The sequence below is a fragment of the Panthera onca genome, chromosome C2 (genome assembly GCF_046562875.1).
Source record: "Panthera onca isolate mPanOnc1 chromosome C2, mPanOnc1 haplotype 2, whole genome shotgun sequence".
In the NCBI taxonomy this organism is placed as follows: domain Eukaryota; kingdom Metazoa; phylum Chordata; class Mammalia; order Carnivora; family Felidae; genus Panthera; species Panthera onca.
Window position 1 is genome coordinate 151,898,546 of NC_138347.1, and position 27,674 is coordinate 151,926,219.

A 27,674-nucleotide genomic window follows, 5' to 3' on the forward strand; every position below is an offset into this window, starting at 1 on the left:
GACCACATCTAACAGGGGAAGCAGGAAGCCAGAAAAGGTGGCCTTTTGTCCCCTTCCAGAGATTTGCTTTTTATTTTGGCAGGGATGAGATTTCCAGGAGTAAGACAGTTGCCCCAGTTACAGAAGGTGTACATTTTATACTTGGGATATGTTAGGCGATCACACTGCCCAAACTCATGCATTGTTTTAGGCTGCTCTCCTGAAGTTTTATTGGTGCTCAGGTGGGCAAAGTTACATTTGCTTTACGATTGTTTAGGCTTATTACAGCCATGCTCTGACGGGAGGGACTCTGGAGTTGTCTATATGAGAACAGAACGTGATTTCCCCCATCTACCCTCTGGGGACACAGCACTGATCCTTCTCTTGGGCCATAAGTCTTACTGACCTGAAATGTTTCTCCCAAATAGTTGATAGGATTGTACTTTGGAATGAAACCCATTGGTTTACATTGGAAGTTAATGTAGGAAATGACCTATGAACGTAGTTGCCACGTTGTCTCCTACAGGGTCTATAAGGTTCCAGGGAAAAAATGTTCTTTTTGGAAAAAGTGTGTGTGTTTTGAGTAGCTGATTGCTTTTTCTCTCCTGGGTACAAAATGTCATATTACTCTCATCACTGTTAGACAGTTTAGATTCAGACTTGTGACCTGAATTATGTAAAGCAGGAGTTAGCAGTTTTTTTTTCTGTAAAAGGCCAGATGGTAAATATTTTCAGCATTATAGGCTATGTGGTCTCTGTCGAAATCATTCAACTCTGCTGTTATAGCACAGAAGTAGCCATAGACATTCGAGAAGAAATGGGCGTGACTGTGTTCCAATAGACTTTTATTTATAGGCGTGGACATTTGAACTTCATACAGTTCTCATGTGTGATGAAATACCCTTCTTTTGATTATTGTCTAACCATTTAAAAATGTAAAATATTCTAAGCCCTTAGGCCATACCAAAACAGGCATTGGCTGGATTTGGTCCTTGGGCCAGACTTTTTTGACTCTGGGTATAGTATTCTATAGTATTCTATAGTATAGAATTCCAAAACATTTCATTTTATGCAACAGACACATATGCTTAATTCCACCATCATGACTCCAAAGTATCATTTAACAAAAATCAGAACAAAATATTTCTTTTTTTTAATTTATTTAAATTCTAGTTAGTTAACATAGAGTGTATATTGGTTTCAGGAGTAGAATTTAGTGATTCATCACTTGCATATATCCCAGTGCCCATCCCAACAAGTGCCCTCCTTAAAACCCATCACCCATCTAGCCTATCCCCCTACCCACTTCCCCTCCAGCAACCCTTAGTTTGTTCTCTGTAGAATATTTCCATTTTTATTTTTTTTAACTTTTTAAATGTTTATTTATTTTTGAGAGAGAGACAGCGTGAGCAGGGGAGGGCAGAGGGAGAGGGAGACACAGAATCCGAAGCGGGCTCCAGGCTCTGAGCTGTCAGCACAGAGCCTGACGCAGGGCTCCAACCAACGAACCGTGAGATCATGACCTGAGCCGAAGTCGGACACTTAACTGACTGAGCCACCCAGACGCCCCAAGTATTTCCATTTTTAAAACAAAAAGTAAATATGGGTGTTAGCGTAGGACAAGGAGTTGATGACTATGTTTAGGATGGATTTGGCTTTGAAAAGATTTTTGATAATCATAAATGCTGTGCTTTGGGAACGTGTCATTTACTACATAGCTGAGCAGATGGCATTTGTCTTTAACAGGCTTTTCTTCCACTTTTGTTTATTGTCTGTTTCTACAGCTAAGGGTTTTCAAGCTAGCCAAATCCTGGCCGACTTTAAACACACTGATAAAGATAATTGGTCACTCCGTCGGAGCCCTGGGAAACCTGACCGTGGTCCTGGCCATTGTGGTCTTCATTTTCTCAGTTGTTGGCATGCAGCTTTTTGGCTCTAAATTCAATTCTGTAAGGAATAACACCAAATCCTGTGGCCCTACAGTCCCATGTTTACGACGCTGGCACATGGGGGACTTCTACCGTTCCTTTCTGGTGGTATTCCGCATCCTCTGTGGGGAATGGATCGAAAACATGTGGGAATGTATGCAAGAAACTAGTAAACCACTGTGCGTCGTCGTCTTTCTGTTGATCATGGTGATAGGAAAACTCGTGGTGAGTGTCTTATATCTTTTTTTTTTTTTAATATATGGACTGAACGGATGCATTACCTTCTTTTGCAATGCTTCGCTAGTGATTATTACTCTACATATAAAATTATGCATGTAATGTTATATGATATTAAAATATGCATTTGAATTTGACTTGAGGAAATTATTATAAGCATGAAACAAAACCTCCTTGTCACACAGCGCTCATGTTGACGGATGCCTCAATATCTATTCTACTACAGGCGATTATTCTAAGATAATTGTATTCTCTTTGTCCATGAATGGCTGAGGTAGGGATGTGTGACTTAATTTGGGCAATAAGATGTAAAGGGATATCTAGTAAGGAAGATTTCTTGGTCTTAAAAAAAAAAAAAAGGGATGAGCTAAAAAAAAAAAAATGGTCCTTTTACTTTCCCTGGGCCTTTTTATTAAAGACTGATTCATCTCAGAGCTGCAAACATTATCCAAGCAGGAGAAGAGCCAGCCTAACACAAAGTTGTTAGGAAGGTAGAGGGAAAAGGTGGAATGAACCTATCTTCATGTTCCCCATGTTTTATTTTTTAATTTAATTTTATTTTTTGAGAGAGAGAGAGAACACGCACATGTGTGCAAGCAGGGGAGGGACAGAGTGGGAGAAAGAGAGAATCCCAAGCTTGGGGCGGGGCTTGATCTCACAACTGTGAGATCGTGACCTGAGCTGAAATCAAGAGTCAGACGCTTAACCAACTGAGCCACCCAGACACCCCATCCCCTTGTTTTATTTTCAAGTGTCTTGTGTTACATTTTCTTGTTGTGTAAGTTACCTTGAGTCTATTACCTGCAGCCGGAAGCATAGACACTATTAGCTAATTGGGTACCCAGTAAAGATATGAAGAGACAAGAGACACACAGGACATCTGACCACAAGGTCTTGAGAATCAAGTTGGGGCTATCGTGCAAATATAATGAACCATCCGCATGAACACCATTGCTTCATCCTATGTATGAGATCAGCGTTGTTAGAAAGACAATAAGTGATACAAAAGTTTCGGAACAGGGTATCACCAATGGGAGTGGGAACGGAGTGTTAACAAAGGATGTGTGGAAGATACAGTACTTGAGAAGGGTACTCAAGAGGCAAGGAGGTGGCGCCTGGGCGGCTCAGTCGGTTGAGTGTCCAACTTCAGCTCAGGTCATGATCTCACGGTTTGTGATTTCAGGCCCCACGTCACTCTCGCTGCTGTCAGCCCAGAGAGTGCTTCGGATCCTCTGTCCCCCTCTCTCTCTGCCCCTCCCCTGCTTACACTCTCTCTCTCTCTCCAAAAAAAAAAAAAAAATTATAAAAAAAAAAGAGGCAAGGTGGACTTAGCAAAGAGAGGAAAGCTTGAGCAAAGATCCACAGGTGGGAATTCTTACGGTGAAGCTGAGGGAGAGTGAGTGATGAGACCCATTCGAGCTCATGAGATACACCTCCCCGAAGGCAGTCTATTTTTGAGTGGGTGACAGCCACAAAGGCGCTTGAGGAGGTAAAGATGATGAATGGGAGGGTGTGTAAGTGTCAGCAAAAAAACCCCGAGTAGGAAGCTGATGAGATGATCTGAATTTAAATTGATCCAAGCTTCAACAGAAGAGTCGCAGATTCGCAGATTCGATTCCAACCCCTCCGGCTCAGTCCCAACACTTTGCTGTGGTTCAGGCAACAGGACCTAAAAAGCCTGCCCAAAGCACATCCTCTCTCAAACTGTACCAACAGGAGAGGACTCCACGGCAGTATGAGACATCAGACCCATATCCCTGTGGGCAATTCCAGGAAAACCAAGGTCAGGATTCGACGGATCCCCAAGGAATATACATGGCCACACAGCTCTGCTTTACCGTGGCCAGGGTTTACAACATCTGTTGCTTGTATGTAGACAAGGCAGACTTGGGCTGTTTGCACCATTTCCCTTCCGTTTTTCTTTTACCTTGCTCTCTTCCTCAATTTTTCTCCTCTTATTCATTTTATAGGTAAACTTTTTTATAGGTAAATACCAGAAGGACGTAGAACTCTCATTTGAGTTAGTTTTGGGTCTTGGGGGGAGAAGTTGCTCCGGAAACCTACTGTATCTTCCCATCTGCTAAACTTCCTATTCCCCTTGTGTCTCCCCTCCCCTCGCCCCGCCCCAGGTACTCAACCTCTTCATTGCCTTGCTGCTCAATTCCTTCAGTAATGAGGAGAGGGATGGAAGCTTGGTTGGAGAGGCCAAAAAAACCAAAGTCCAGTTAGCCCTGGATCGGTTCCACCGGGCTTTTTGCTTTGTAATCCATACTCTTGTGCATTTTTGTCACACGTGGTGCAGGAGGCAAACGTTACCGCAGCAAAAAGAGGTGTCGGGAGGCCCTCCTGCCAAAAGCAAAGACATCATTCCACTGGTCGCAGGGGTGAAAAGGGGCTCGGAGACCTGGGAGGAGTTCGGTGTAGTCACGTCTGCACCAAAGACCTTGAGTGTAGACCATGACCGGACTTGGTTGGCCCCACTTGCAGAGGAAGAGGATGATTTTGAATCTTCTGGCAAAATCAATGCACAGTGCGTTGCACCACCTGAGGCTGGAAAACAGGTACGAAGCTTGATACGTAGACGTAGAGGTCACATGAAGGTAGAGCTGCCATGGGGCACTGGTGGCCCGCCCTGTTCTGAGCACCATGCGGTATTTGCGTGCACATCCTAGTGCCGGTTCAAATCTTGCTCCCGCACGTACGGAGGTGGAGAGATGGCAGAGGAGTCCAGAGGGGAGCGAGATCAGAGTGGGCCAGGGTGACAGGGGAATCAAGTGACTGTGGTTGAGCCCTAAAAGAAGCGTAACGTTTGGATTAGCTGAAAGGTGGGAAGTGAACCGAACAGCACAGAAAAGGAGACGGTGGTGAGAACAAACGCAGTCTCTGAAGGGACCAGTAGGCGAGGAGTGGTGGGAGATGAGGCGGTCAGGGAGTGGCAGGGAGCTGAGCGCCCTAAATAAACAACTACAGGCTTCATTCTGGATGCAGCTGGGCTGTCTCAATATTCCTGAGTTTTCCACAGTGGTTGTACCATATTGCATTCCCATTAGCAATCACTGTAATCATTCTGACGGGTTTGTGGTGGTATCTCATTGTGGTTTCAAGTCTCATGTCACTGATAAATAATGATATTGCATAATATATCTTCATTGGTAAAGTATCTATTGTCCATCTTTATTTCTTATTATTGAGTTGTAAGAGTCTATTACATATTTGGATACAAGTCCTTTGATAGGTATAACACTGCACATATTTTCTAACTGCCTGTGGTTCATCTTTTATTTTCTTCCCAGTATCTTTCAGTGAGGAGAGATTTTTAATTTTGGTGAAGTATCACTGATCAATATTATTCCTATGGTTCATGGGTTTTCATTCCATTCTAAGAAATCTTTGTATAACCCAAAACTGGACATATTTTCCCATATGTTTTCTTTGAGAATTTTACAGGTTTAACTCTCAGGTTCAGGTCTATGATCCATTTCAACTTAATTCTTGTGTATGATATGAGTTGAGTCATTTTTTCCTGTATATATGAGTGATTATAGTACCGTATTTTGAAAAGACTGTTCTTATCCCACTGAATCAACTTGGTATCTTTGTCAAAGATCAAATTGGCTCTATCTGTTAATATTTTTATGTTATTGTAAATGTAATTTTTAAAATTTTAGTTTCTGAATGTTCGGTATTAGTACATGGATATAAATAGGCTTTTGTGTTTTGACTTTGTATCTATCCTGCAGTGTTGGTAAACTGACTTATTCATTCCAATAGCTTTTTTGTAGTTTCCTTAGGATTTTCTAGGCATATAAGTATTTCATCTGTAAATAAAAACTTCTTTTTTTTATGTGGGCTTTTTTTTTTTCTTGCCTTATTCCATTGGTTAGAACCTTTGGTATAATGTTGAATAGGAATCATGGGAATGTATTCCTTGCCTTGCTCCTGGTCTTAGGTAGAAACATAAAGTCTTTTCCCATTAAGTAAGATCTTAGGAGAGGAAGTTCCCTTCATTCCATTTGCCAGGAGGTTTTATTTTTCTTTTAAATTATGAATGTATATCGATTTTTATGAAATACTTTTCCCATATTTATTGGGATAATCATTTTTAACATTTATTTTGGATGCTAAATCACTTAGGCATTCCTTGGATTATCCCTATTTGAGCATGGTATGTTATTATCCTCTTATGCATATTTGCATCCAACTGGCTAGTATTTTGTTAAAGATTTTGCATCCCTAGGTTTTTCCCTTATAATGTGTCAGCCTGGTTTTGGTATCAGGTTAACATGGGCCTTCTTATAATATGATTACCACCGTAGTATTAGCTAACACCTCCATCATGTCACATAATTATTTCTTTATTGTGGTAAGAATATTTAAGGTTTACTCTCTTAGCAACTTTCAAGTATATACCATAGTATTATTAATTATAATCACAACACTGTACATCATATCCTTATTCATCTTCTAACTGAAAGTTTGTATTTTCGGACCAACAGCTACCCACTCCCCCTACCCTCCACCCCCCAGCCCCTGTTAACTACCATTCTGTTCTCTGTCTCTGCAAATCTGGCTTTTTTAGATTTCACACGTAAGTGATACCATGCTGTATTTGTCTTTCTCTGACTTGTTTCACTTGAGCATGATGTCCTGGGGTCCATCCAAATATTATCGGTTATAATTGAGGCTAGAACATTGTGTGTATTGTTTCAAATATTCTGTTCTTTTCTCTCTTCTCCTTCTGGTATTCCCATTACATGTATGTTTCACCTATGTAGGTGCCCCACAGGTCTTAAGGATTCTGTTCCTTTTTTTCCCCGTATTTTTTTCTCTTTGTCTTTCAGGTTTGGAGATGTTTACTGAGATAGCCTCAAGCTCAGAGATTCTTTCCTCAGCTGTATCCAGTCTCCTAACAGGCCCATCAGTGACATTCTTTATTTCTCTTACAATGTGTTAGATCTCTAGCATTTTTTAAATCCTTTCTGAGAACTTTCATCTCTCTTGCTCAATTTGCCTGTGTGTTCTTGCATGCTGTCTACTCTGTCCATTAGAGCCCTGAGTATTTTAATCATAGCTGTTTTAAATTCCTGGTCTGACAATTCCAACAACACTGCCATATTGAGACTGGTTCTGATGCTTGCCTGTCTCTTCAACCTATATTTTTTGCCTTTTAGTATGCCTTCTGTTTTTTCTTCAGAATCAGACATGATGTGCTGGGTAGATGGAAATGCTCTAAATGGGCCTTTATCAATGTGTTGGTGAGGTTTGAGGGGAATGAAGAAGCTCTGTGGTCCTATGATTAGGTCTCAGTCTTTTAGTGAGCCTGTGCTTCTGGACCGTGAACAGTGCTCCTCAGGTGGCTAGCGTGAGCTAGAGTTGGGTATTTCCCACCCCCGGGTCAGTTAGGTCCTGATAAAACCCCAGCAGGTTAGGCTCTGGTTAGTTTCTCTTGAGGGAAGGGCTTGTTAAGAATAGAATTCTCTAGCATGTTTCAAAATGGTTCCTTTTACTCTCCCCCTGCTGGAAGCAAGTGTGGATTTTTCTCCTGTATTTACTGTGAGAACCTGGTAGAGCTCTAAGAGTTAAAACTCACAAACGTGTGGGGGCCTCTGTTGACTGGGTCCCCTAGGACTTTTATCTCTTAGACTTGTCCACACTGAGCCTCCAGCAGTTTGTCAATTACAGTTTAGGTTTCCCTCCTCGGGGACTGATTCCCACAGAGGATTTTGCTCCTGGGCTTCCGCTTTGGTGAATTGTGATTCTCTGTATTATCCTGTCTTTCTCTCCAACTTGGGGGACAATAATTTGCCCTGGACTTATTTCTCTTATGGCTCTAAGAAGAGTTATTGGTTTTCCAGTTCGTTTAGCTTTTCACATGTTAGGATGGAGTGGAGACTTCCAGGCCTTCTTACATGTCAGACCAGAAACTGGAAGAGAGAGAGAGAAACAAAGCATAAACAGGGGAGGAGCAGAGGGAGAGGGAGACACAGAATCTGAAGCAGGCTCCAGGCTCTGAGCTTTCAGCACAGAGCCCGATGTGGGGCTCAGACTCACAAACCCTGAGATCATGACCTGAGCGGAAGTCACTTAACCGACTGAGCCACACAGGCGCCCCTCTGTGAGAAGTTTTTAAATTACAAATTAAATCTGTTTACTTTGTTATAGGAATTACAGGGCTATTCTGATGTTCTGTTTCTTCTTGTGGCTGTTTTGGTAGTTTTTGTATTTCTAGGAATATGTCCTTTTTTTGAAGTTATCTGATTTGTTAACATATAGTTAATCATAATATTTCCTTGGAATCCTTTTGGTTTCTATAAGGTTGATAGCAATGTCCCCTTTTGTTCCTGATTTTAGCAATTTGATCTTTCATTTTCTCTTGGTCAGTCTTATTAAAGTTTTGTCAATTTTGTTGATCTTTTAAAATAATCAACTTTTGATTTTGTTGATTATATCTATTATTTTCTGAATCTCTGTATGCTTATTTATGCTTGTTTTGAGTTAGTTTTCTCTTCCTCTCCCAGTGCCTTCAGGTGGAAGGTTAGGTTATTGATTTGAGATGTTTTTTAATTGTAGGTATTTACTGTATGCTTATTTATGCTTGTTTTGAGTTAGTTTTCTCTTCCTCTCCCAGTGCCTTCAGGTGGAAGGTTAGGTTATTGATTTGAGATGTTTTTTGATTGTAGGTATTTACTGTATGCTTATTTATGCTTGTTTTGAGTTAGTTTTACTTACTGTATGCTTATTTATGCTTGTTTTGAGTTAGTTTTCTCTTCCTCTCCCAGTGCCTTCAGGTGGAAGGTTAGGTTATTGATTTGAGATGGTTTTTAATTGTAGGTATTTATAGCTATAAATTTCCCTCTAAGTGCTACTTTAGCTGCATGTATCCAACAAGTTTTGGCATATAATATTTTTATTTCCATTTATCTTAAAGTCTTTTATACTTTAAGCCTTAAAGTCTAATATCTTTTGTGATGTTTTCATTTGACTACAAGTCAAATTGGTTGTTTAGGAATGTTTTGTTTAATTTCCACATAGTTGTGATTTTTCAAGTGTCTTTTTGTTCTTCCAATTTTATTTCATTATGATCAGAGAACACAGTCTGTACAATTTCAATACATTTAAGTTTATTGAGGCTTGTTTTATGGCCTAGCATATTGTCTATCCTGGAAGTGTTCTGTGTGCATGGGAGAAGAATGTATATTATGCTGTTTGGAGTTGAGGGTTCCACAGGTGTCTTTTCAGTATAATGGCTAGGTCATGTTGTTCGAGTCTTCTATTTCTATCTTCTACTTAGTTGTTATATTCATTTTTGAAAATGGGTTATTGAAGTCTCCAACTATTATTATTGAAGTGTCTATTCCTCCCTTCAATTCTGTCAGTTTTTGCCTCATATATTTTGTGGCTCTTCTGTTAGGTGCATACATGTTTATAAATGTTATATCTTTCTGATACAGTGATTTGTCGTCATTATAAAATGTCCCTCTTTATGTCTAGTAAATTTTTTTGTTTCAAAGTCTGTTTTGTATGATATTAATATAGTTATTACAGCTTTATTCTGGCTTCTGCTTGTATGATAGCTTTTTCTATTCTTTTACTTTCAAACTGTTTGTATCTTTGAATCTAAAATGTCTCTTCTGTAGACAGTACATAATTGGATCTTGTTTTCTTATCCAGTCTAACATTTTCTACCTTTTTTATTAGATTGTTTGACCCATTCACATTTAACATTATTATTGATCCAGTTTATCTACTAATATTTTACTTTTTGTTTTTATAAGTTCCATGTGTTTTTATTCCTCTTTTCCTCCTTTATTGCCTTATTTTGCATTATTTATTTATTTATTTTTTTTTTTAGCGTTTATTTTTGAGACAGAGAGAGACAAAGCATGAACAGGGGAGGGTCAGAGAGAGGGAGACACAGAATCTGAAACAGGCTCCAGGCTCTAAGCTGTCAGCACAGAGCCCGACGCAGGGCTCGAACTCACAGACGGCGAGATCATGACCTGGGCCGAAGTCAGCTTAACCGACTGAGCCACCCAGGCGCCCCATGTATTTTCTAATAGAACATCTTAATTCCTTTAATGACTTTCACATCATTTTTTGAGTTACTTCCTCATTGATCGCTCTAGGAGCTGCCACATACATCTAACTTCTTCAGAATTGATGTCTGATAAGTTAACTTAGTTCTAATGAGATACAGAAACATGACTCATGTGTAGCTCTGTTCCCTCTCCCACATTTTTATAGTATTTTTATTATACATATTGCATTCATATATGTTAAAAACACAACAATACATTTTTATCGTTGCTTTATATAATTATATGTTTACTAGTGAAGCTGAGAAAAGAAGGAAAACAAGTATCTATTTATAGAGTTTATTAATTTTCTCATTTATCATTTCTAGCTCTCTTCATTTGTTTCTGTGAATGTGAGTTACCTTCAGGTGTCATATCCTTACTACAATAAAACTTTGCTCCTGGTTGCCTCTTTGGTATTATTATTATCACATATATTTTATTTTTATATGTTACATGTCCAAAAATACGTTAATTTTAAACTGTTTCAGACGATTTCTTTTGAAATCAGAAGGGAAGAAAAGAAATACGCATTTTTCTCATCTTTTATAATTACAGACTTACCTTTACCTCCGCTCTTTGCTCTCGTGTGTGCTTTTACTATCATTTAGGATCACTTACTTTCAGCCTGAAAGATCTTTTTCAGCATTTTTTTGTAAGGTGGGTCAGCTCGCCAAGAATTTCCTTTTTGTTAATCTGGGAATGTCTTTATTTCACCTTCATTTTTGAAAGATAGTTTTGCTGGATAATAAAATCTTGGTTCACATTTGCTTTTTAATTTCAGCACTCACGGCATATCATTCCACTGCTTTCTAGTCTCCATTGTTTCTAATAAGAAGTCAGCTGTTAATTTTGTTGGAATCCCATGGTACATGATGAATGGCTTCTTTCTTGCTATTTTCAATATTTCCTCTGTCCTTGGCTTTCAGCATTTTTACTATGGTATATCTATGTTTGGATCCCTTTGTGTTTATCCTATTTTGAGTTTTCTGAGCTTCTTAAAGGTGTCGATTAATATTTTTGGTCAAAATTGGGAAGTCTTCAGCCATTATTCTGCTCCTTTTTCTCTCTCCTTTATAGTTGGTGTGCTTAATAGTGTCCTACATTCCTCTGAGTTTCCTTTAGGTTTTCTCTCTTCTTTCTTTCCTGTGCTCTTTGGATTGCACAATCTGTACTGATCCCTCTTCAAGGCCACTGATTCTTTCTTCTGCCAGTTTAGATGTACTGTTGCTCAACTTAGTGAGTTTTTCATTTCTGTTATTACACATTTCAACTCTAGAATTTTTATTGGTTTTTAAAAAATATTTTTTTTAAGGTTTATTCATTTTTGAGAGACAGAGAGAGAGCATGAGCAGGGAAGGGGCAGAGAGAGAGGGAGACCCAGAATCTGAAGCAGGCTCCAGGCTCTGAGCTGTCAGCACAGAGCCCAACGCGGGGCTCGACCTCACAAACCGTGAGATCATGACCTGAGCCAAGGTCAGATGTTCAACTGACTGAGCCACTCGGGTCCCTCCCCTCCGCCCCCAACCCAGGGAGAGTCTTCTCAGTTGTCTCTTTCCTCGGTTCTCTGTGGTGAACTTGCTGACCTGTGGTTTAGTTTGTTGCTGTTTTTTAATTTATTTATTTATTTTTAAGATTTACATCCAAATCAGTTAGAGTTTGTTGCTTTTCATGAAGAGCTACCAGTCTCTTCTTCCTTGCTTACCATCAAAATCTCCGTTGTTTTCAAGAATACCCTTAGGCTTGGACTCCCTCACATTGTGTCGGATAAAGTCGGTTCTTTTGTGGAGAGCTTCAAAGTTCTCGTTTCTTCTGGAATGCCTCCTACCATAGACAAAAGCCCTTAGCTACTAATGCAAGTGCTTGGAGGGGCAGTAGTCTCACATCTTCTCAGCTTCCCTCTTGTCAAAAGAGGGAAGCTCTTCCCTCCAAACTAGCTGGCGTAAGGCTTATCAGGATTCCAGTATTCTCAAGCTGGGGAGCCTGGCATAGTCTCTGTCCTAGGAGACTGGTTTGAAAAAGAGAGCCCAAATCCTTGGCCGCATTCACCAGGAACGTGGCCTCGTCAACTCCGCATTGGAGAGGATAAGGAAAGCTAGTGATCTCCACCTCCTGATAAGATACATCTCCCTTCCTTGGGGGCTGAGGGTAGAGGGAACCTCATCTTCCTCGCAGCCGCCTCAAGTAAGGCTTCCATCAAACTGAGCTGGAAGGTGAGAGGGAGAGGGGAAATCATGGCTCGATTGCCATGGACTCCTGCTGCTGTTACTGAATTCTGAAGATTTTTTTGAATAAGTGTTTCTTCCTTGGCTGTATGCCCTGAGGACAATTTCCAGAGACTCTAAGTGATTTCTTAAAAATATTTTTCCCCACTGAGGCTCATTTCTCTGGAGAACACGTCCACAGAGCTCCTTACATTGCCATTCAGGAAGTGAAACTCTGTATACTTTTGATTAAATCCTAAACTTACTCATTTTGATGACCCTTCCAGATTATTATATGATTTCGGTTTTTTCTCAGGTAAATCCACCTCCTAGTAGTTAATTTACAGGGCTACTGATTTGTTTGTCTCCTCCTGTATTTCGGAGCCTTCGTTTAAAATTTCATCTTTAGTGAGAGGATCTGTCACTCCCTCTGCAGTCTAAGTTCTGTGATGTCTTTAATAGATACTTCTGGGGCAAGCAGCGCAGAACCAAGTCTTAAATTGCCAACTTGAGCTTCCTGTCTAATAGTGACACTAGGTGTATTTCAGATCCAGTGGGTACCTTTACTCAGGCCTTATTGCTGAGGCCTTCCTTCCTTCTGCCTCCCTAGACAGGCAGCTGTGTATAATTGTAATTCCAAGCATTGACAACAACTTGTTTTGGCCTTCTCTCTTACGTGCAAGAACTTCAACCCAGTCCACAGTTTCAAGCTTTGGGCATAGCTGTGGTTCCCTTCCTCATATGGGGCACTTTTAGTTATCATTCTCTGCTACACACTTTAATTTTTTTTTAATGTTTATTTATGACTGAGAGACAGAGAGAGACAGAGCATGAGCATTGGAGTGGAAGAGAGAGGAGGAGACGCAGAATCTGAAGCAGGCTCCAGGCTCCGAGCCGTCAGCACGGAGCCCGACGCGGGGCTCGAACTCACAAACCATGAGATCATGTCCTGAGCCGAAGTCAGACACCCAACCGACTGAACCCCCCCAGGCGCCCCTCTCTGCTACACACTTTAAATTGTTACTACTTCATATTTCTGTTCTGTGTCTTGTCCATAGATACATTTACCTGTGTTTCGTGTGTGTGTGTGTGTGTGTGTGTAATGTGTCCATGCATGTGTTCGAATGGGAGAAGTGTTCTTAAATTATGACCTTAGAGTGTCAGAGCCACAGGAATATTTACATACACCGTGACATCCTTCTTGATTATACCTGCAGGTGTAATCACATATACCTGCATGACTTTGTACATCTTTCTTGAATATACCCACAGGTTGTCACACAAAATTTACTTTTTATTTTTCTGTAGTAATACATCTTCATTTGTCTCTTTATGCCCTTTTCTATTTCACTAAGCCAACCCTCTGTACCCCAAAGAATAAAAAAAATTATTTTCCAAATTATTCTTCTAACATTTTCTACTCATCTATTTTTATATTAGTACATCAAATCATTATGGATTTTATTTTTACTGCATTCTGTATTATATTATTTTTTTTCAGGGATAATTATACCAGTACCACTTTTTAAATAATTTATTATTTAGTCATTCCCTTCTGAATTATTTGGTGAATTTTGTACCAAAACCATATAGTTTTGCTTAAATGACTTTTGGATAAGTTTCATTACCTGTTTCCTATGGTAGCTTTCCCAGAATTATTTTGTGTGGAGTTTCTCCAGGAGAGTTTTAAAAAGTGAAAAGAAAAGGAGTAAAACATCATAATTCAAAGTTGTTTTATCTCAAGTGAGCTGTCCAGGAGAAATATTAATTGTACTTAATTGGCCTCCTCTGTGTCAGGCCTATGAACTCCCTCAGGAGACCAAGACGTCTACCAGCCCAGGAGCTCAAAGTGTGGAAATCGATGTGTTCTCTGAAGGTGACATTTATCTGTCAGCACAGAACCCCCGAAAGGTAATTTTCCCAGGGTGCTCCCAAGAGGCACCTGTGGCTTATCCATACACATTCTCCAAGACAGTCACTATGGCTATCAAGACTAATGCGGAACCAATTGCCAGAGTCCGATCTTAAGCAAAGGTGTAGTCCAGGGTTTCTTAACCTCTCCACTAAGACATTTGGGGCACGATAATTCCTCATGGTGGTAGGTTCTTCTGTCTACTGTAGGATGTTTGGCAACATTCGTGGCATCTACCCACTAGATGCAAATAGTATCCCCCAGTTGTGAAATCAAAAGTGTCTCTAGACATTGTCAAAATGTATCCTGGAAGACAAAAATCAATGAGAGCCACTAACATAGGCCTACTCTTCTAGGGATTGAGAGAGCTGAAAATTAGTCTCAGTAAAGTAGCCTTCACCTCATCACCCAGCTTCCCTATTTGGAGTTAGGTAGTGTATCAGAGGTATGATTTGTAGAGGGGGGACGGTTGAGACACTGTATCTTCATATACCTTGTCTTTTTTCAGCCAAGGGAGAGTAGTTAGGAAATTCTCTCCTAATGTCAGGGCTACTCAGAGCACTTTTTAAAAACACCCAATGAGAGGGACACTTTCTAGAAACCCCTATACCTGGAATCTTTGTCTAGCTAGCTGTATTCCTAAAATGTCACACAGTAAGGTATTAGGAGCTACCATGGTGAGAGACAGTCTTGGTAAATGATTCCCTTTTTCCTTTGTTCTCATGTGCAGAAGTCTGATACTACCAGTGTTTTCTCAGAATGTAGCACCATTGATCCACAGGATCCTTTTGCAAGGATACCGGAAATGGTTCCCAAAAAAGAACCAGAGAGATGTTTTCCCAAAGGTAAGTGGCAGTATTCCTGCATCCAGTTCGCAGAACATTTGGAGGAAATTCTGTTATTCTTGGAAGCTCTGTAGATGCCTTCTTTCTACTTCTACTGGAGACAAAAGTGAAGGGAGGGCATCTATCAATTCTTGGGGCCATTATCAGATCCAGGCAAAGGAGATTTCAGGAAATTCTTGATTTAGGTGGGCTCAACTTATATAACCTAACCACTAGGGTAGAAACTCTAGAAAACTTTCCTAGAGAGCCCGCTGGGCCAATATGTCTTCCACTTTCTTTAACCCCCAGTACATCCATTGTCAGGACGTAGACGAGGTGGTAGAAAAGGGAACCTGACCAGGGTTGAATGGAGCCCTGCCATCCCTCAAGATTTTTCTCTGAAAGAAAGATAGCATTGTAGTTAGGACCTTTGGCTCTGGAGCCAGACTGCCTGAGCTTAATTTTGGCCTCTCCACTTACTAGCTGTGTGACTTAATTTACTTAGCCACTCTGTGCCTCATTTATAAGATGGCTATAATACTAGTATCTACTGCAAAGGGTTATTGTTAGTATTAAATGAGTGAATGTAAATCACCTAGAAGAGTATCTGGCACATAATAAGCAATCAGTAAATGCAGTCTCTCTTGATTCCTTGAGTAGTTACAGTGGTTCGTTCCTATGTGCCTTTATTATTTCCTATATTCATGTGGGGAATTTATTTGTGTCTGTCTCTCTTGTGAGGTCCTTAAAAACATAGGCAGTGACTTAATATTGTATCTCTAGGGTGAGAATGGAATCTTTCCTAGATTATGGGCTCAACATAGATAGATGATAGATAGATAGATAGATAGATAGATAGATAGATAGATAGATAGATACTTAAGTGAATGAATGAATCTAAAAATTAAAAATTTCTCCATAAGTTTGACACTAGACCGGTCTCAGACAAGACACCAAGAATGGTTTCAAACATATTCCAGGTGATTTGACGGCCCCCCAACTTCCCACGGGGTCAGAAGTCAGGCTAGGAATAGATCACTGTTCTCCTGACTTACATTTGGACTGGTCTTTGAGGTATGCACAGGTTGTCAACAGTGGAGTTGGAGAAGAAAGGTTGGTTTCAAGAAGGGAGGGGTGGCATAAAAGAAGAAATAACCTTTCAGGGAGATTGACCTATTGGTGTTCTAAACAATGGAGGATGGCAGGGGCAGACTGAGGAGACCTCACAGTTGCTTAGGAAGATGATGAGGAAGGGAGTGGAATGTTGTGATCACTGTGAAATTAGCATCCACAGGACTTGGAGGATGGGCGGAGGAGACAAGGGGAGAAGGATGACGTGGTTCATGCCGAGGGCTCGTGTGTGTTGAAGTCAAATGTCCAGCTATGTGTAAGCACCTCGACAGTGGATCAGATTCTCCCCTGTGTGGTTTGGGTGGTTCACAGAGCCTGTGACCCTCCTTACCTCATTCCCCTCAGTCCTTAGGACACAGCTTACTATTGCCAAAAGAAATTGCAGTATAACAAACAGCCATGCAGCCCCAGTGGCACACAAGAGTAAACATGCATCTACATGATTCCGCTCATCTAGGCTGGGTATCTCTGCTGATTTTGGCTGGCTTTATTCATATGAGTGGTAATGACTGGGAGCTGGCCAACCTAGCCTGGGCTTACCTGGGCCACTTGGTTCTGTACCACATGTCCATCCTCCTTCTCCTGAAACCAGTGGGCTGACCCAAATATTCCTTTCTTATGAAAATGGTCCTGGAGAGCAAGTGGAAACATGCACGGCCTGTTAAGGCCGAAGCTCGGACCTGGCATGTGTGACTTTCACTCTGCTCTATTGGCCAAATCAAGTCATATGGCCAAGCCCAGAACTGAGGGGTTGGAAAGCGACTTCACCTCTTTCTTCAGTGGGAAAAATTGCAAAGGTAAGGAATAAACATAAAGGCAGGGATGAAGAGTTAGGATTATTAATACAGTTCAAGGCAGGCACTAATGATAATGCTACTGCTTATTTCTTGCAGGCCTGGGTCACTGCTTCCCATGCTGTGCCACGGACAAGAGAAAGTCCCACTGGATCATTTGGTGGAACCTGCGGAAAACCTGCTACCAAATAGTGAAACACAGTTGGTTTGAGAGCTTTGTTATCTTTGTGATTCTGCTGAGCAGTGGGGCACTGGTAAATTATCACGGTCTTGTGGGGACATTGGGGATCAAGGCAGCTGGGCTACATTCTGACATGGGACTGTGAATGTGGGGAGACAAGGCAGAAGCGGGATCTCTGCTGCTGGGTCCCCTCAAGGGCAAGATTTTACACAACTTCTAGAGTCATGCTCCAACTGGCAAGTCCCCAAGCCAAAGACACTTTACCTGTGGGGAAGCGTGACTCAAATCAGCACTTTAAAGTGGCTACTGGAGCCTGCCCTTGACCCCAGGCCTGTCCCTCATTCTTGGACAATTTCTAGACATTTTCACTGTATCCTACATATTTCTTCCTCTGGACAGCAATGTTTCTACCTCTCTTTTCCAGAAGAACATAGAGCTGCTCTCCAAAAGGTAAAACATTAAGAGGGAAAGGCTACAGGGACCAGATGAGGATATAATATGTTGTCTTGGTATTTTCCACCACTCATGTTCCCTTGGGAGGAGAAACAAAGAGATAATGCTTTATGTACATGGCAGATCCTTCTAGATTGAGGTGTCAGGTGTGTCCCAGTGAGGTTTGGAAATAACTCCAAATCCATTGGCCTCCATAGCATATATCCTTCCTGCTCTCTCTCCTCACCTTTTGGTCCTTGCCTTCTCTTTGCCCCCCACCCTTGAGTGATAGTATCTTCTTCCTTACTACCTACATGTTTCTCTCTCTCTTTCCCTTCGTCCCCTTCTAGCTTGTGTTTTCCCTTAAAATGGACATAATATATAACTAAACTCTCTTACTATTTGGTATGTAAGTGAATGGAACCTTAGGTTCTCCCTTATTGATTTGGGGTCACAGAACATTAAGTCACTAGCCATTGGAAGGGACAAGGAAATGTCTTGCTTCGTCACCACTGCTTTCCTGGCTAGTGCTTTACTTTGTGTGATCTCCAGGTGAAAGCAGATGAGTGCACGCTGGGGCCCCCCAGACCCTATGATCAGCACCCGTCTCCATTTATCTACTTGCAGTACAAATTATTTCTCAAGAAAAAGAAAAGTAAATTTTTCTAAACCATATCAGAGAACTCTCCTACTTTTTGTTGCGAACCCTTGGTCTAGGATCCCCTGAAGTCTTCTGGGCTTACATTTTCACTGGCTATTTACCTTATTCAAGTAATGGGGCTCTTCATTTATTCCACGATGATAATTGGTGTCTACCAAACCCTGTGTTACTCAGTGGGAAAGCAAGGTGTTGTCAGAAGGCCAGGGAGACATGGTACCCTCCTTCTAGTTCTCACCTTTCTTATGTTAAGAGAAGTGTAGGTTGGACAAAGCAAGACTGAACACACAATGTTGAGGGTTATAGGAGAGGGACTCGGGTCTAGTTCCACTTAACGTATCTGTAGAGAAAGGAAGACAGGAAACATCTGGTCTTTTGCCACTGTCTGTGCTGTGTGGACCAGCAGCCTTAGTATCACTTGGAAACTTGTTAGAAATGCAGTCTTGGGCCCACCCCAGGCCCGCTGAAATCAGAACCTAGATGCTTTGGGACTCATGAGAGTTTGGGAAGCTCTGGTCTGGACAACTGTGTAATAATGGGAGCTTCCTGGACAAGGAAATGTCCTCATTATAGTGTGGGAGCCTCCAAAGCTCAGTTGCTAATATTGGCCTACTCTTCTGTGGAGCAAACAGATCTGCTGAGCCAGCTTGCTGCTCAGCTTCCAAAATGACAGAGGAACTGAGCTTCCACACCATTCCCATTTGTCTGTCTTTAAGAGGCAAACACACAGATAAGTCCCTGACTTCCAGGAGCAGGGAGTCTAGTAGGGAAGACAGATGGGGTCCAAGCAATTATAGACCAGGACCATAGTGATACACTCAGAGAAGCAGTGGATAACATGGGGCCATGTAGAATGGGCATCTAACTCATTCTTGGTGGAAGAAGGACAGTTTCCTATGGAAAATATCAGCCAAATTAAGACTTCAAAAATGATGAGGAGATGACAGAGGACAGGAGGAAGTGGAGGGTCTTCTCCAGTCAAAGCCCACCTAGGAGTTGAAAGTCAGACTGTTTTATTCTTTTGCATTATTGTTCCCTAGGGCCATGGGGCCGTGGGCTTACCTTCGTACTCAACAGCAGGACCGATTTCTTTCTTGCCTTCAGTGTTTGCCAGATGTCTTGACAGGTTCAGTACTAGGTCCCCTTATCTTCTTTTTTTTCATTCTCAGTTTTTACCCTAGTTATATAGACCCCGAAGAATCACATATGCACTTTGAATGAGGGAAATGCTTGCATGCAGCATGAAAAAGTGTCTCTTCAGAAGCTAAGGCGTCTCATTTTCATCATCACACTGAACGAATGTTTCACGTTCAAAGTAATTTACACTAGCCCAGAGCTTCCTCAACTTTTGCATGTGTTGGTACACATAAAAATGAGCACATCCATCGTGAGCACAGGGGTAAGTGGTAAGGCTGTTTGTGGTAGGTCGTTGGCATCAGGGTTGGCAGGATTTAGAGTGGGAGCTAAGGTGTTTGGACCTAAGGTGTTACAGGCAATGGAGAGCCACTGAATAGGGCTACTAAAGTAACTAGGAGGATGAGAGAGATGGAATATTTCACTGAGTGGTTCTGGAAACGTTGGCAAGATATTGCTGACAAGAGTTGGAAGGATCAGGAAGATCAGGAAATTGTGTGGTGATCTGTTAGGAAGATGTTTTCACATTTCAGGGGTCAGTGATGAGAACCTAGGGAGCTCTTGTGGCAATGGAAGTCTAGAAATAGGATCTTCCTTCTTGTGGTTTTACTTACTCAAGGAGTTGATTCCACTGAGACATTTCATCCTTAATACCTTTTGAGCAAAACCTCGTCACCAAAAGAGATACTAGTTTATTCAAATAAGGAAGAAAAATTAAAAAGTAAAGTCCTCAAGCAGTTCTGTGCAAATATTCAACCTGGCCCATGGCTATGCTTTATCATTTCAGGTATTTGAAGATATTCACCTTGAGAAACGACCCAATATCCAAGCATTACTTAATTGTACTGACCATATTTTCACCTACATTTTTATCCTGGAGATGGGTCTAAAATGGGTAGCCTTTGGATTTGGGAAGTATTTCACCAGTGTCTGGTGCTGGCTTGACTTCATCATTGTAATTGTAAGTTTACCATCTCTGTGTGCCATGCGGGCAAGGGTTGGGGGGAGGGGAGGGGTGGGTATCATACGGGAGCTGCCTTTCCTGTGTGCCTTATATGGGTGCCTCTCCAAAATATTTTTCTTCACAGTACTTTCAAATAGTCGTCATCTACCCATCAGCAGTCCCGTCTGTTCTGGGTCACATTCTTCACACTGCACTTCATATTCTCACCACCCCAGCCCTTTCCATGATGACTCATCCAGTTCTCTCCATAAGCCCTGCTGATGTCTGATGTATGCCTAGAATAATATCGAGTGTCCTACCCTTCTCCTTCCAACTTTCTATTTTCTCTGAAGACTTCTCAAAGCAGGTCAGAAGCCAGTAGACTAAGCTGGTCTCCCTTTTGATTGCCAAGCAACATAAGAACATTCTTTCATTTAATCTGCACATCAATGCTCTGGCTTAAGCAGAGTTATACATCACCTACCAGATTACGGACAAAGAAATTTGAAGCTCAGGTGGTTAGCAACTTGCTTCAGATGAAACTGGGACTCACACCTTGGTCTGTGCGATCCTAAAGCTAATAATAGTAGATCACACTTATCAAATGCCTTGTCTGTACCAGGTATTCTGCCATATGCTTCATATGCCTTCTCTCTTTTAGCTGTCACAACCACTCAGTACAGTAGGCACTATTACTTTTCTCATATACACAGGAAGAAACTAAGTCATAGAGAAGTTAAGAAATGTGTCAAAGATTGGCTAGAAATGGTGGAGGTGAAACTCAAAAACCCAGTAAGCTTCACTCTAAAGCCCTTGATTTTAACATTGATATCCTTTCTACCATGAGCTAACTAGTTAGACTTTGTCCCTGCTATTTAAAGAAGCAGACACGACACGTGCATAAACCACGTGGTCAGCATACCTATTTGGAGAACCATAATGTTGCTAATGTTGGTGGACACACCCAAGCGTCCATCGACTCATGAATGGATAAAGAAGATGTGGTATATATGTACATAGTGGAATATTACTCAGCCATCAAAATGAATGAAATCTTGCCATTTGAAACAATGTAGATAGAACCAGAGTGTATTATGCTAAGCGAGATAAGTCACACTGAGAAAGACAAAAGCCATATGGTTTTACTCATACGTGGGATTTAAGAAACAGATAAACATGGGAAGGGGGAAAAAGGGAAAGAAGGAAACAAACCGTAAGAGACTCTTAACAATAAAGAACAAACTGAGTGTTGCTGGAGGGGAGGTGGGTAGGGAGATGGGCTAGATGGGTGGTGGGCATTAAGGAGGGGACTTGTTGGGATGAGCACTGGGTGTTGTATGTAAGTGATGAATCACTGAATTCTACTCCTGAAACCAGTATTGCACTGTATGTTAACTAACCAGAGTTTAAATAAAAATTAAAAAAATGATTGGTGGACACAAGTAGCCATGTGTTTCAGGCATTTTAGAAAGGCACCAGTGCTATGGGAGCTCCAGCAGGAATGATAAAAGGAAATAAATATATCCACGTCTGTCAACCCTGTCAGTTCCCAGGGTGCAAATCATTCTGAATCCATTATCTTCTTATATTATAGTGAAGAACCCATAAGACAGTGGACAAATGATTGGCATCTCCATTCTAGGGACCTGTGGTCCACTGACCTCAACTCAGGAAACTGATCCTAAAGCTCTCTTGTCTGTGCTTTTTCTGTGCAACTTTAAGCAAAGTGCTTCCTTCTTTTGACATAAATCTTCACATTAATAAAAATGAGAGTATAGACTTTTTACCAAGTGCCAAAATTTGACCAGAAACAAAATAGAAAACATAAATCTAACAATAACCATTTAAAATACCAAAACAGTAGTTCAATACACACTGTCAAAAAAAGGCACCAGGCCGAGATGGTTTTACAGGCAAGTTGTATCAAACTTTCAAGGAGTAGTGCCATATACTGAATGTTTGCATCCCCTAAAATTCATATGTTGAAACGTAATCCTCAATGTGTTCCTATTTAGAGGTGTTTATTAGGTTACGAGCAGAGGTTATGAGGGAAGAGCCCTCATGAATGGAACTACAGCTGCTATAAAAGAGAACCCCACAGAACTTCCTCACCCCTTCTGTCACGGGAAGACACAGGGAGAAGAAAGCAATATGTGAGCCAGGATGTGGCCTCTCACCAGACAGTGACTCTGCTGACACCTTGATCTTGGACTTCCCAGCTCCAGACTGTGAGAAATAAATTTCCATTATTTATAAGCAACCCAGGCTATGATATTCTGTTACAGCAGCCTGAACTAAGATAGGCAGTTACCCCCAACCTTATTCAAATTGTTACAAAGAATACGAAAAGAGAGGAAGCTTACAAACTTTACTTAATGAGACAAGTATAACCTTGATAACAAAATGAACGGAACAAAAATGAGTAGAACAAGGAGAGAAATAATCTTATAATTATATGCTTTATAAATCCCAGACAAGGCACTGGATAAGTGTGGTCCACTATTGCTGTTATTAGCTTTGGCATCCCATAGGCCAGGGTGTGAACGCCAATTCCACTTGAAGTAAGTTGTTAATCCTCTGGGCTTTGGGTTTCCTTGTCTAACATGGCAGGTGATATAAAATGTACTTAATTCAGAAAATTATTGTGCAGATTAAATAAGAGAATGTCTGTGAATAATCCTTTTACACTGCTTGTTAATCAGCATTGTGTAAAATGATCTTTATAATTTTGAAGTAGAAAAATAGAGGGGCGCCTGGGTGGCTCAGTCGGTTAAACATCCAACTCTGGATTTCGACTCAGGTAATGATCTCACAGTTTGTGAGTTGGAGACCTGCACTGGGTTCTGCACTGACAGCAGATTGGGATTTTCTCTCCCTCTCTCTCTCTTCCCCCTCCCTGCTTGCATGCGCTCTGTCTCTCAAAATAAATGGTCGGACTTAAAAAAAAATGTATGTAAAAAGAAAAATACAAACACAACCACAAGAACATAATTGAATTCAACTATCCCAAAATGTAAAACCTCTGGTTTTTTTATTCAACAGAATTGTAATTATAAAGACAGGCTAGGGCCTGGAAACAGTATTTGCCATATACATAACAGAAAATTATTATCCATAGTATAAAAAACTCCCTACAGCTCAACAAGAGAAAGACAACCCAATGTAAGAATGGGAGAAGGATGCAAACAGGTAATTCACGTAAGGAACTCAAGTCGTAATAAATATATGAAGAAATACATACTAGCTACATCACCAATTAGCACAGAAGTACATGTTAAAATGAGAAACTGTGTTACTCGTCAGACTGACAAAAATTTTAAAGTTGGATAATCTCTAATACTTAGAAAGATATAAGAAAATGGAATCTGTAATCACTGCTACTAATGTAATAAAATTTCAGGGAAATTTTTGCAGTATTTTTTAAAAAGGTTTATTTGTTTATTTTGAGAGAGAGAGAGAGAGAGAGAGAGAGAGCAGGACAGAGGGACAGAAGGAGAGAGAGAATCCCAAGCAGGCTCCACACTCAGCACCGAGCCTGATGTGGGGCTCGATCCTGTAACCCTGGGATCATGACCTGAGCTGAAATCAAAAGTCAGACACTTAACCAACTAAGCCACCCAGGTGCCCCAGAAAAATTTTGCACTATTAAGTAAAATTACAAATGAGCCCAATTTGTAATTCACTATCCAGAAATACTACTTCTAGTTATACACGTAAGGAAAATTCTTGAGTACGTAGGCAGGAAAAATGCATACAGCTGTCCAGTGTGTTGTTCATAGCAGCAAAGAAGTTGAAATAACCTAGATACTCACCAAGGGGGAATGGATCCATAAAATATGAATATTTATATACTGTAATATTTTACAACAGTTAAAAGGAATAAACCACAAGGAAAAAAAGATATGTATCAAAATGGTGACTGTTCACACGGTGCAGACTGATAAATGCAAGTTAGATCGGAAAAAAAGATAAGATAAAAAGCAGCAGAAGACTGTGGAGTGGGAAAGAATGCGGGTGTTTTTATGTCTGCGTGTCTCATCAGTGCTTCTGAATCTAGTGGAACGGAGACTGGGGATCGGATTCCAGGTGAAAAGGTGGACAATGTCCCTCTAGGGACCCTTCTTCCCCACCCATGATAACAGCTACTGGGTAAAGCCAGAAGAACTGTTAAGCTGTGCTGTTCTTTTCCCTCTCGCCAGGAACCAGGTAGAAGGAGTATTTGTGGAAAAGCTGCTGAAATAACTCTCCTGACGGGCAGTGCCATTACAAACAAACAGCCTATTTTAGGAAACCTTTATAAATAAGAGCATTTTGAATGGATAATTTTTTAAAAGCTGAATTACCCATCTAAAAATTTTGTCATTCTGCCATACCAACTCACTTAATTTCTCTGAATTTGCCAGTATTTTACTACTACGATGAGATTGACAGGATTAGTGGGGAATGGTTTTAGATAATAGTGAACTCTAATGTCAGCACAGTCAGTTGTAGGATAACTCACTTCCTGTCCCGCTGGGCAACCCGTCTTGCAAGCTGAGCCTCTGCATAATCGATGACAGTGACTGGAATCCGCAAATGGTGGTGTGCAACTTAAGCTCATTATATTTAAGTTTCAATTTAGTGTGTTTATAGAGCTTTCCAGTCCTTAGTCCTGACTCATTGGGAAGAAGTATGTTGGGAGAGAAAATTGGATTGAATTCCCCCCCCAAATTTAACTGAGTGAGGGGAAATACTAGCAATTTATTATTTCATTGTAGCTTTTAATTTTGATATTGAAACGGATATTTGAGGATGTTACGGAAACGTTGCAAGAAACAACCTAAAGAACCCCTTATACTCTTTCCCCAGATTCACCAGTTGTTAACATTTCACCCCATCTGCTTTGTCCTTTTCGCTTCATTTTTCTTGCTAAGCTGCTTGAGATTAGGTTGCAGGCACCACACCTCGTTACCCCTAAACATTCCAGTGTGTATTTCCTGAGAACAATGAAATTGTCTCACATGGTCACAGCACAATTATCAAAGTTAGGAAATTTAACATGACTCAATAGTAAGATCCATACACACTTTCTAATTTTGTCAATCGTTTCAATAAGGTCCTTTACGGTTAATTCTTTCTATCCACCTGTGTCACCTTCCCTCACCTCCCCCTAGTCCAGGATCCAATTCAGGACCCTAAGTGACACATCATTGTCATGTCCTTTGGTTTCCTTTAACAATTTCTCACTTTTCTTTGTCTTTCATTAAACAAATCACGTAAGTGCATTGCCCTCACCTGCATGGGTTGTAGCTTTGGCAGACTGGAGCAAAAATAGCCTCTTCACTTGCCTTCCGACTTCTAGAAGGCTGGCTGGCTTCTGTTTCTGGATAATCCACTGAGGACACCCTGTGTCTGCCTCTCGGAATGAGGGCTACCAGCCCCCCACTGGCCTCCCTGGGAGCCAAGTCAGGTACACTACCTATCGCTTCTCTTCCCACCAGGTCTCTGTGACCAGTCTCATCGACCTAAAGAGCTTGAAGTCCTTCCGGACTCTACGAGCACTGAGGCCCCTGCGTGCACTGTCCCAGTTTGAAGGAATGAAGGTATGTTCTTGAACAAAGGGGAGGAAGGTCAGCTGTCAGGGAGAGGTGGAAACACCAATCGTGCTTCTTGGGCTGGGCTTCCCTTAAATTGTCAAGCTGTTTCTGGACTCCTTCCTACCTAACGCGCTGTTTAGAATTTGAGAGATGAAAAATTTAGGATGTGGCGTGCATTCTGTGGTAGGCAAGATGGGTTCCGGCTTTCCTTCAATCCTAGGGCAGGTGTCCCATAGGTCTGTGACACTGTCATCAGAGGACACTTCTCAAGTGATCCTCAGTGACAAGAGAAACGGGTCCGTAGGGAGCCGAGAGCAGGGCTTGTCCTAGGATGCGGGGTTGGGAGTTTGAGGGTAGAAAGTAAAGACAGACCCTAAGAGGTCCAGTCCTGCACATCAGGCCCATCCTGAGATCCAGAGTGTGGTGAATCTTACACATCTGTTACGTTTTTCTTCCGTTTTCTTTTTTAAGGTGGTCGTCAATGCTCTCATAGGTGCTATACCTGCCATTCTGAATGTTTTGCTTGTCTGCCTCATTTTCTGGCTCATATTTTGTATCCTGGGAGTAAACTTCTTCTCTGGAAAATTTGGAAGATGCATTAATGTATCAGACACAAACTCAGTTATAAATTACAGCGTCGTCGCAAACCAAAGTCAATGCGAAAGTGGAAATTTCTCTTGGGTCACCCCGCCGGTCAACTTTGACAATGTGGGAATGGCTTACCTTGCCCTCTTGCAAGTGGTAAGTGCCGTTGGTATATTTTTCACCCTGAGGAGCGAAACCTTTAAAGAAGCATAAATCGTTTCTCGGGTTAATGAAAAACACAGTGACTGCATTGAGCTGGTAGAATCGACTCCCAGTTCCTCATGTGGAAGCCAGTGCCCTCTGGAACTGCCCCCCACCGAGTGTCTCCAACTTTCTTGTTTCCTGAGCCTCAACCTCCACGCAAGGCCCTGTACATCTCTCATGCTGTCCCGTATTGCGCCTTACGCTCCAGAGCCAAACAGGGGCGGAGACTCAGTTGCTAAGCAGCACTTCTTGGTTGGAAGTCAGTCCTCTGGTCAAACCACGGTTGCCAGGGCTTGAACAGCACAAACATGAGGCACGAGGGAAGCCTCGGCCAGGCTCTTTCCAGCAGCTTTAACACAGCTTCTCCAGAAATTTTTAAGGCAGGAATGTCTTTAAAAAAAAAAAAAAAACTCTTTATTTTGTATAAATGAAGAAGAAAAAAAAAAACCCCACAAGACACCCATAGTCTGAATTCCTTTGTAAAGGAAAGGAATTTTCTTTCACCTGGCCATTCCGTCCTGGAAGGGTGGGGCATCGTCTTAGACGCATCTGCCCACTGGGCCTCGCTTGCTGTTTTACGGCACTTATCTGCAGATGGCAAGTCTCTGTGTTCTTGTTTCTCTGCTTTTGTTACAGGCAACATTTAAGGGCTGGATGGATATCATGTATGCAGCTGTCGATTCCAGAGGGGTGAGCTCGTGTTCTGCCATGTTATAGAGAGTGCCAGGGTCACATCAGGGATGTCATCACTACACGGTCTAGAACTTCCCACGTCGTAGTTCCACTGGCTAGCGTTCTTGCCCTGTTTTCCTTGGGACAAACACTATGAAATAGGGATCAAAAAAAAAAAAGTTTCCACTCATCTTCTGTTGAGCAT

The 27,674-nt window shown here is 41.4% G+C and overlaps 1 protein-coding gene across 1 annotated transcript in view; it reads left to right on the top strand.

Moving 5' to 3' along the window:
• Window positions 1-27,674, top strand: part of SCN11A (sodium voltage-gated channel alpha subunit 11) — an 85,301-nt gene that overhangs the window by 37,160 nt on the left and 20,467 nt on the right. The window contains exons 14-22 of the mRNA XM_078432477.2: window positions 1,764-2,132; window positions 4,274-4,705; window positions 14,221-14,334; window positions 15,066-15,180; window positions 17,184-17,338; window positions 20,277-20,450; window positions 25,913-26,014; window positions 26,480-26,749; window positions 27,434-27,487. Of these exons, the coding sequence (XP_078288603.1) occupies window positions 1,764-2,132; window positions 4,274-4,705; window positions 14,221-14,334; window positions 15,066-15,180; window positions 17,184-17,338; window positions 20,277-20,450; window positions 25,913-26,014; window positions 26,480-26,749; window positions 27,434-27,487 (1,785 nt within the window). The remainder of the gene's footprint in view (window positions 1-1,763; window positions 2,133-4,273; window positions 4,706-14,220; window positions 14,335-15,065; window positions 15,181-17,183; window positions 17,339-20,276; window positions 20,451-25,912; window positions 26,015-26,479; window positions 26,750-27,433; window positions 27,488-27,674) is intronic.